At 46.8% G+C, this 10,758-nt stretch overlaps 1 protein-coding gene across 1 annotated transcript in view; it reads left to right on the top strand.

Annotated features, from left to right (window-relative positions):
* Nucleotides 1-222: 222 nt before the first annotated feature.
* SH3RF3 (SH3 domain containing ring finger 3) overlaps nt 223-10,758 on the top strand; it is a 380,992-nt gene continuing 370,456 nt past the window's right edge. Inside the window, exon 1 of the mRNA XM_024224390.3 lies at nt 223-2,425. Within this exon, the coding sequence (XP_024080158.2) occupies nt 1,907-2,425 (519 nt within the window). The 5' untranslated portion in view covers nt 223-1,906. The remainder of the gene's footprint in view (nt 2,426-10,758) is intronic.

Genomic DNA, 10,758 nt, shown 5'->3' with positions numbered 1-10,758 from the left:
GTGGGACACCCAGTTTCAATTCCCCTCTCTGCCTGAAGTGGGGAGAGCATTTCAGCAGGGTCTCCCACCTTTCAAGAGATGCTCTAACCACTGAGCTATGGGTTATTCTGATGTAGGGCTCCCTTAGTCTCTCCTATTGAAGTTGTTGCACTGATGAAAGAGCGGTTGAAGCAGGGGGACTGGCCCTGGAGTCTCCCAGGTGGGTGTCCTAACCACTGAACTACCGAATCATTCCCATTCTCTTACTGACCCAATGACAAAAGTCAGTCGTCCAGCTATCTGTCTATCTGACAAGAGCTTTCATTAGTATTAAATTTTAGTAAATATTCAGCTACACTCTCAAGGAATTTGTCCAAGAACCTCCCCCCACCAATATCCTTCTAGCATTATGCCAGTAGGTGCTGTGTCCGAGACTGTCCACTAAGGGGCAACCCACTGCAAGAAATACATTTTTCATGAGCAGTTTGAACAAACTTCTGCAAACTTCCCCAGCATCTCGGGTTGCTCCGGGGTGCGTATTTCCGTTGCTCTGACGCTGTCCTGAGCCTGGGGTCGGATAGGAGAAAGCAATTTTCCCCCTGAAGTGGGAGGAGAAGGAAGAAAGAGAGGTTCTGCAGCAGCAAGAAGCTTGGATTTAACTGCTCACTTTCACAGCACAAACACATTAGCTGCCTTTGGATCTGGGCTGAAATAAAAAGTTTCCTGAATGACTGGCCCGTGCTTGAGGACGGGAAGTGAGACGGAAGACTCTCCAGCTTGAATTAATTGCTGCTGGATGGTATGCTGTGTAGTTTGGACCGCATCCCCTGCAGATGAAGTGTTAGTGGCAAAGGCACATTGCTAGCTGCGCTGTCAGTCTGCTTGCACCCTCCAGCCTGTCTCCTTTCTTGGCAGCAGCATCCCTGGGCTGTCGGTCACTGGCCATCCTTCCTCAGAGGCAGGAAGTCAGAGCCAGTGGGCCTGATAATGACCACACAACTAGGCAACGTGATTAGCGCTAACCGTGATGAGCAGAAAATTAAAGTCAGCAAGATTGACAAATCTTTCTGTATTTTTCAGGCCCAGTATCTGAGCCGATTCCTGGAGAGCACTTCTGTGCTTGCGTAAGGGAGGGGAGAGGGTGCGGGTGTCATCCGTTTTCTTGCGAAAGGATTCTGCAAAATGCTGCACGGACAGCGTGTGCAAAGGGGTCTTGTTTGGTCCCGTTAACTCTCCTCTTCCCCTGTGCAGCATTTCTCCGCACTGTTATTTCTGCTCTTTCGAAGAGGAGGGGGGAGACACTGCTGAGTAAGGCAGGGGGGAGAGCGAGGGAGACCTGCTGCGATCGGGTTACAGCGAGCCATGGGGGAGCAGAGGAGGGGCCGCTTGGCGAGGAGCAGCAGCGGGTTAGATGAAGTGCTGCAGCCATCCCTGGGGGGATCTGTTTTGCCTCGTTCCCCTGCCCGCTGGGCCAGCCCCGTGGCTTCCAGCGAGGCTTGGATACGCTAAGCCGGCTCCCCGGATGCGCCATGCCCCATCCCAGCTGCTGATCGCACACAGCGGGTGCGGGGGGAGACCCCAGGAAACAGGTGCCCTCCTCTTCCTCCAGCTCCATGCTGCCGGGATTGCGCTCTCACCAGCATTCACCCGCGGGACGCCTGTGCTGCAAGGACAGGGGGCTGGCAGGCGAGGGCAGAGGGAGCCCGGCGGCCTGAACTTGGCCGTGGCCCCGCTCTCTGACGGCCCGGTGAACGGGAGGAGCTGCACCCCCGACTGCTAGAGGCGGTGATTCACTTGCTGCCTCCAGCGCTCCCCGCTGCCGCCCTGCGCGGCCGCGGCCGCCGCCGCCCTGATGGCTCCAGCTGACAGGCCGCTCGCTGGGAGCCGGGGCCGCCATGTGCCGCGGTGGCCTCTGCTGCGGCTCTAGATGCTCCTAGGGGCGTCCCGGCTGTGCGCGCCCGAGGCAGCCGCAGCGAAGCGGGGAGCGGAGGCGCGGCGGGGAGGCGGCGAAGCGGCGGCGGCGGAGGCGATGGACGAGTCGTCCCTGCTGGACTTGCTGGAGTGCTCCGTGTGCCTGGAGCGGCTGGACACCACGGCCAAGGCGCTGCCCTGCCAGCACACCTTCTGCCGCCGCTGCCTGGAGAGCATCGTCAGCTCCCGCCACGAGCTGCGCTGCCCCGAGTGCCGCATCCTGGTGGGCTGCGGGGTGGACGAGCTGCCCGCCAACATCCTGCTGGTCCGGCTGCTGGACGGCATCCGCCAGCGGCCCCGGGGCGGCGGTAGCGGCGGCGGCAGCCCCACGGCGCAGGGCAGCGCAGCGGCGGCGGGCGCCGCCGCCCCTGGCAGCGGAGGAAGCGACTCGGCGGCGTCGCCCGCCTATCATCCCGCGGCGGCCACCGGCTCCCCCAGCGCGGCCGCCGCCAGCCGGAGCGCCCTGTTGGGAAAGGTGGGTACAAGCCGCTGCCTCAGCAGCTCTGCAGCGCCCGGGACACGGCCCTCGGCCCCCAGCCCTGCCGCTGGTCGGGGCACCCCCCAGCCCGCCCCCTCCTCATGCCACCCGGTACCCCGAGCCCTCTGCTCTGCCCCCTCCTCAGAGTTCAACTCCCCACGCACCCAGTCATCTGCCCTGCCTGCTCCTCGTGGACTCACTCATTTCCTCTGTGTCCCTGCACCCTTACCCCACTTCCACACACCTCTCGCCCTGTTTACTCATTCTCTAGACTGCACCTGTTTCCCTACACACTCACCCTCTCTCGGACACCCCTTCTTCTAGCAGTGATCGTGCAGATACAAACTTCATGTCATACAGTCCCTTGTTGCTCACATACATGCTTTCGATCCTCGCATTTCCCTGTCCCCTGTATCTACACACATCCCTTACCCTCAATCCCCCTGCACACAGCTTCTTCCCATTCCTCTTTCTCTCCCTGTAGAGGAGGAAAGAATCTGGTTAATTATTCCTCATCTTAGGCCTCATTTGGGAGATCATTGCTGTTTCATTTATGTTTATTGTTGTTTTTTTTTCAAACTAAGGGAGGCTTTGAAGTTAGTATTCAGAGTAGATTTGAGAATCTCAAACTAAAGTTCTCAGTGGGGGAAGGACAAACTGTCAGTAGAGAGATTGGGAAAATATTACTTTGGCTGTGCTGTTGCCAAGGTCTTGGCAGTGTGTGTTAGGGGATGGTTGTTGCTTGCATGGACGTTTACATTCCAACATGGGAAAGTATGTTGTATTTCCCTCTGTATTGATATTAGTTTATATAGATTGCAGAGCTTGTTTTCTGTGGCAATTGGTCTTGTTCATTGACTTAAGACTTAAAAACCAGCCTTTTCTCTGTCACCTTGCCTCATCATTTTAATGACTGGTCTCTGAGGATAGTTTTTGAGACAAGAAAACATAATGGTTACTAAATGTGAAAGATGTAATCAAAGAGTAAAAGGGCCACACACATTCTAAAATGTTTAAAATACATACTGCATTATGATTTCTTTTTTTAAAATGTAATGTATTTCAACAGGATATCCCATGTTAAGCTTGTCAGTTTGGTTTGTCTCTATAATTAGATTTCCAGGTACATGTGGTGTTCTAAACTTTGTCAGACTCCAGCCCAATCTATACACATTTTAAAATAGTGACATGACTTGTAATCATTGCTGTAGCAACTCGCTGTTTAAATGTGCTGAAAGTAGGTGTCTTTTAGTGTGTCACACAGCACACCATCGCACTGTTGTACAAACTAAAATTTCATACAATGACTTGTTTCTACTGCTCTATATACTATACACTGAAATGCAAATACAATATTTATATTCCAGTCTATTTATTTTATAATTATATGGTAAAAATGAGAAAGTAAACCATTTTTCAGTAATACTGTGCTGTGACACTTTCATATTTTTATGTCTGATTTTATAAGCAAGTAGATTTTAAGTGAGGTGAAACTTGGACTCACATAAGACAAATCAGACTCCTGAAAGTAGTCTAGAAAGGTTTAGAGCCACTGCTATAGGGCATAAATTTAGAACAGCCCTGAAGCTGCTCTACATTACTTCAGAAACCAGCATGGCTCCCAGACTGAAGGGCTGCAGAGGGGGTTTAGCACCGCTTTTGTTCAGTCCCTCCATCTCCACCATGCATATCTCAGCTGCACCCACGGGTGCTGGAACAAGTAGTATAGTGGGGGTGCTGAGAGCCATTTAACCAAACTGTAAACTGTTTATAATGGAAACCACTTCAAGCCAAGGGGCGCGGTAGCACCTCTAGTTCCAGAACCTGTGGCTGCAGCTGAGGATCTAGCCCTATCTCTTTCTTCTGTTATGTAGGAGAAATGAGTTAGGAAATGTTTACTTATTCCATTAGCACTGCATTTAAGGTTAATCATATTCGTTTTTTCTTCAGTTTTTGAGGTGTGGTAAATAGAATTACACATGCACCTTCAAAACCATTCTTACTATTAGAACAGTTTATTTCTGAGTTTTAATCATTTTGCCACAAGAGAATATAAATCAGTTTATATAAAATTTAAAATGTATGTATTATAAATTACAGCATACAGTTTTCTTTTTTACTAGAAAGTACTTCATGTCAACTGTCTAATCTTGCTCCCTTTGAAGTTAATGGCAAAGGATTCATTGACATAACTGGGAACAGGATCAGTCCCTACAAAACATTTTATATATCTGAGGTAATAAAATTCAGCATAGCTCTTTTTTTAAAGGACTTTAGAAAAGAGGCAGTCTGAAGAGCAAGAGTTGCATCTTATCTCTGATGTCATCTGTAAAGATATATTTAATTACCTCTGAATTCTATTTGAACAGCATTTTAGTATACTACCTTTTGGATATGAAAGGTCAGTAGTGAGATTTCTTGTGAAGTTTTGGACCTCTAGTCCAGGGGTTCTCACAACAAAATTTTTGGTGGCCTCAGAATGCAGTTACCAACTCTTGCTGGTGGTTGCGCTGACAATTTTTCCTAAAATACTTAATTAACTTTAGGAAAAACAAATAAATATGCATGTATACATGTCCAAATCATGTAATTTATTGATGTAGGGTTTTTTTCAGACTCAGTAATAAAAAAAAAATGTACAGTGGTCTCTATTCTTTGCTGGACCTAAACAGAATAGAAACACAAATAAGTGTTTTGCATTTTCTTGTCTTGTCGTTGTTGTTGTTGTTTCTTTTGCTTTTTTGGTTGCTTTTTAAAAAAAATTTGCTAGATAGTAAGTCTGCTGCTGTGAAAAATGATATTTGTATGTTTGTTAATATCACTTTTCACAGCAGACTTACTCAGCCCTGGCAAGTCCTGGGACAAATTAAGCCCTGGATGAGGAGGTGGGCAGCTAGGCCGCGAGGCCCAGGGACGATGGCGTGGGTGGGGAGCCTGGGACCAGAGCCAGGAACCAGAGCCTGCTACTGCATGGATGAAGCCCGAAGCCCTGTGGCTGAAGCCTGTCCCCCCACCCCTGGGAAAGTGGGGAATTCACCAGCTGCCTGCACCTCCAACGTTTGTGTCACCGGAGGGGGGCAGGGCCCAACCCCCACTGGTGGCAGGGCTGGCTCTAGCTTTTTTGCTGCCCCAAGCAGCACAAAAAAGCGCCGCCCCCCGAGCCCCCTCGCCGAGCGCCAAGCCGCCCCCCCACCGAGCGCCGCCGGAACCCCCCCCAGCGCCGAGCCCCCCGCTGCCCCCCCACCGAGCGCCGCGCCGCCGGAGCCCACCCCCGCCCCCTGCCGAGCGCCACCGGAACTCCCCCCAGAGTGCCGCCCGCCCCGCAGAGCGCCGCGCCGCTGGAGCGCCCCCCGCGGAATGCCACGCCGCGCTCACCCCGCCGCCCCTTACCAGGTGCCGCCCCAAGCATGTGCTTGGGTGCCTGGTGCCTGGAGCCGGCCCTGACTGGTGGCCCTGGGAGAGGGGCCACTGTTCCCACCCCTTCCTCCCAATCACAGCTCAGGAGGCTGTGGCCACAAGAAAAGCCCCTGGTGGCTGCACGTGGCCACAGTGGCCGCATTTGAGAAACACTGCAGTGGGTATTTCAATGTGATATTCTTTGGGACCCATGCTAAGGTTTTGAAGTTGTGCCTTCAGGAAATGATGGGAAATTCCATGAATTGTTTTCTATAAATGCAGATTTGGAACCTTATGGTGAAGTATGTTTGGGAATGCTTTGGGGATGATAGGTACTTTTAGTCAACTGTGTCCACATGCTATATGATATTCAGGTATTTAATAATGATTTCACAATTTAAAAAACCCAATTTTCTTTAAAAGGCAACTGTTCTTTATTTTTGTAGATACTTTTAATAAAATCTCAAACTTAGGCTTGATAGTTCATGATGTCAGAGCAACTCATTTGAGATCAGATGTTAAAGATTATATAGTTTAAAATGTTTATAATCATTAGATCATTTTAAAATATGAAAATTCCCATGATCATCTGAATGTGTGTTTTGAGTTGGAAATATTTTATACTTTTGGACTTCTATTCCGCAAAGGGATTCACGTGGGACTGGGAGGATCCTTATGGCTGCATGGATCCTGTTGCAAAACGAAGCTCTGAATAAGGCTCTATAAACATGCAATGAAAAAGACAGTTTCTGCTGTAAAGAACCCACAGTCTAAATGAAGACAAGACGTTGCAGATCTATGTTTGTAACACAATGAACTGTGTGGTAGGGAGGGGAAGATGAGGGTCTCTGGGTAACTGTTACAGGAACACCTGAGTATATAGGTTGTGTGCACAATCAGAAGGGATTGAGTGTTAATTATTAATATAAATGAATAACTTTCTAACAAGTCACCTCCCTAGCAATTAATGCGATACACTGTACAGTAAGGAATCTTTCAATATTCAGGAACACTGTTGCATTCTCTGATCACCTTGCCTGACCAACCCTTTTTTTGGGGCATTTTACACACTGTTATGGTGCTTCCTTGAAACTTTTTATGCATGTGAATTTGGTAGAAAGTAATATTGCGCCTAACACTTAGTCACATTCTAGCTTTTATGATTAACGACTACAGTTTTCCCTTGCTTCCATTAATGAATGTCTGAGCAGAGTGTTTCCATGAAACTGTTTGTTTAGCCTTTTAAATGACCTTACAGTTTTATCTATGAAATCAATGCAGTGTTCCTGATCCTTACAAGGTTCATTACAGTGAAAGAAAGTCTGAACTAATCTCCTTTTAAAAAAAGCAGCAGGGGAGAATAATCCTCCTTAAAGCTGCTGATACAGCTGATTGCCAAGCTTTCCTGAAAACAAAATACAGCATCTCTATCTGTGTTAAACAATAGATGGTATAAAACTGCTTAGAATTAGACTTTCTGTGATCTCACTGTGAAGAGCAGATATCATTTGGTCTTCTGTTATAGCCTTTAGAGAGACAGGGTGGGTGAGGTAATACCTTTTATTGGACCAACTTCTGTTGGTGAGAGAGACAAGCTTTTGAGCTTACACAGAGCTCTTCCTCAGGTCTGAGTGTGTCACAGATAAATACAAGGTGAAATGGATTGTTCAGTGTAAGTAGTTAACACATATTGCAAGGGACCATTCAAAGTGAAGTGGCTTGTTAACACCTCTCCAGTCATAGAGAGGAAAAGGGGGGGGGGAGGGAAATGGCTGGGGGTAGGAGGAAAGTTAGTGGGTTGTAGATTGCTGTAATAAGCCATAAATCCAGGATCTCTGTTCAGTCCATGATTTTTAGTGTCTAGCAGAGTTCTGTATTTAAGCTCCCAGGTTCATCTTTTGAAGGTTTTGTGCAGGTTTCCTTTGAGGATGAGGACTGAGAAGTCAGAGTGATCACTTTGTGAAAAATGGTCACCCACAGGTGACATGGTGTTTTTGTCTTTTATCATTTTTCCTGTGTGAGTTCATTCAAGAGCACAGTGATTGTCCAGTTTTATCCACAGTAGTTGTTACTGGGTTATCACAACATGTGGTGTACTTCATCCAATGCACTAAATGCCCCAATAACAACTGTGTGAGTGAAATGAGACAATCAGTATGCTCCTGAATGAACTCACAGAGTTCTGTGTAAGCTCGAAAACTTGTCTCTCTCACCAACAGAAGTTGGTCCAATAAAAGATATTACTTCACCCACCCTCTCTCTCTAATATCCTGGGACCAACACGGCTACAATAACATTGCATACAACAGTTACAGCCTTTGACAGCTTGGCTGTCTTGGAGGATATTTTGAAATAGTTTCTTATTTCAGCTGTTGCTTTAGATTTGTCACTCTCTGGTATCAAATGCAAATCACACTATTTTTACAGTTTAATACCTTCACATCTTGGGAAGTGCCGTAATAGAAACGAGGCATTATCAATATAGTTTTTAGTTAGGGAAGAACACTATTTGCAGGTGAAGAATAATGACACAGAGCCCAAGCTCAGTTCTGTCAAACTTCACTCTTGTTTAGAAGATGTTCAGATTGATATGTTAGAAATGTATGCTTGATGTGTATTCTCTCAGAATTTTAATTAACCTTAAAATAAAGCAAAAAAAAAAAAACCCAGCTAAGGCTTTGATAGAGAAGTCTATGCTTTAATATATACACGTTTAATTTCCCACAAGTGTAATGTTGTCGAAGTGGTATTTTTCAGCTTCAGAGTGGGTGTTGTAAAGTGTGTAACATTTTGGCAGAACTTTGGGTTCTGTGTGTTGCTTTATTCCCTCTTTAGCAAGTATTCTTTTGCAACCTTACAAATATTTAGTAACATTTTATTAAGAGTGCTGAAATATAATTCAACAGGGAGTTGTTACGAATATGTGGATGTTCTATTCTTTATTCTAGGGATAAGTCAAACTCTGGAAATATTTCAGTTACCCAAGAATATATGGTTTGGATCTGCTTATAAACATTAAGATTCTAAAGTGTTTTTACCTGAACTAGATACTTCAGATTCTGTTCACATGTAACTGTGTGCGACCTTGGACTAGTCTGTGCCTCAATTTCAGTGTGGAAAAACACTGTATATATCCCCCATTTTTAAAGCGTTTTGATATAATCAGATTAAGATGCTGTGTAAATGCAAAGTAGTATTATACAAAGGTTTGGAAGCTGAAAGCACATTGGAAGAATAAGAGGAAGTTCAGAAACTGTTAGAGTGCCTAGGGGATAAAATAGGAGGCTAAGAGTGGTTTGTAATGGTAGCAACATTAGATACAAGGTTATAATATATTAGCTTTTCTGCTTCCATTACCATGTAGAACTGTGTTGGGAATTCAGGATCTATCAAGAGTAAATGGCTCCCTACATCCCTAAGATAAATTTTTCCCCATTTTTTTAAACAATTCATAAAGTGTGTAGTTTAAGATTTTTCTGGTCATAGTAAGATAACACACTTGAGACTGTGGAACTCTCGCAGGAACTAAGGACAATTACAAACCTCACCACCTTCTGCTCTAAAGTCAAGGCACACTTGTACATAAACCCCGTTCACCCCACCTTCCGAAATAAAACACAGCACACACTATTCTCCCTCTGAGGAGAGGATGAGAGAGAGGACAGACCACAGGTGACAGATGTTAGTCACATTGCTTAATGCACTACTAGAAGGTGCTCAGATAATATGGGGATGAGGGTGGTATAAGAATGGCATCTCAGTTGGTCTGAGTTAAGCAACTGATGTATAGTATTTTCCTTATTTTTCATTGAATGCTTCGTCTATATATTAGATTAGGGGAGGAGGGATATTTCACCTTTTCAGGTGCAGAGGTCTGCAATTTACAAGCCCCGGCACCTAAGGGGAAACTCGCTGCCCAGGGCTTTTCTGAAATTCCTGCCAGTGGAGGGAACAGCTTTAATTTGTGGCCAGGGCTTCATAGTAGCTTTAATGGTAGAAACTTCCTAGGAGTGAAGCAGCACATTTCCTAGGAGCCCTGTCCCAGGCCAGATCATCTATGTACTTTCTAGGCCAGTGATTCCCAAACTTTGGGGCGGCACCTGGGCCAGCCCCCTCGTGGGGGGTGGGGTGGAGTGACGGGTGGGAAGGGAATGCCACCTAGGCCAGCCCTGGCCCCAGCCACAGTGCCGCTCCGCCTCCAGGCCAGCTTTGCCATCACTCCCTCTCCACCTCTAGCCCAGCTCCGCCTCTAGCCCCAGCTCCTTCCCCATTCCCAGTTCTGCCCCTAGCTCCACCTTCAGCCAAAGCTCCTATGCTGAGGAAGCCTTGGCTGTGCAGTAATGGGGGGAGAAGGGGCTTGGACAGATTCTGTTACTGGTAAGTGGAGGGTGTGACAAGAAAAGTTTAGGCACCACTGTTCTAGGCTTACAGACAACCCCCCAACCTGAAGCAAATACTCACCAGCAACTACACACCACACCACAGAAACACCAACCCAGGAACCAATCCCTGTAGCAAACCTCGTTGCCTACTCTGTCCCCATATCTACTCTGGCGACACCATCAGAGGACCCAACCATATCAGCCACACCATCAAGGGCTCATTCACCTGCACATCCACTAATGTTATATATGCCATCATGTGCCAGCAATGCCCCTCTGCCATGTACATTGGCCAAACCGGACAGTCCCTCCGCAAAAGAATAAATGGACACAAATTGGACATCAGGAATGGTAACATACATAAGCCAGTAAGTGAACACTTCAATCTCCCTGGTAATTCTATTACAGATTTAAAAGTCACTATCATTGAACAAAAAAACTTCAGAAACAGACTTCAAAGAGAAACAGCAGAACTAAAATTCATTTGCAAATTTAACACCATTAATCTGGGCTTGAACAGGGACTGGGAGTGGCTGGCTCATTACAGAAGCA

Source organism: Terrapene carolina, unplaced genomic scaffold, assembly GCF_002925995.2.
Source record: "Terrapene carolina triunguis isolate 2854851 unplaced genomic scaffold, T_m_triunguis-2.0 Scaffold21, whole genome shotgun sequence".
Classification (NCBI taxonomy): domain Eukaryota; kingdom Metazoa; phylum Chordata; order Testudines; family Emydidae; genus Terrapene; species Terrapene triunguis.
The sequence above is the reverse complement of the archived record's forward strand: the minus strand, read 5'-3'. Positions and strand labels throughout refer to the sequence as shown.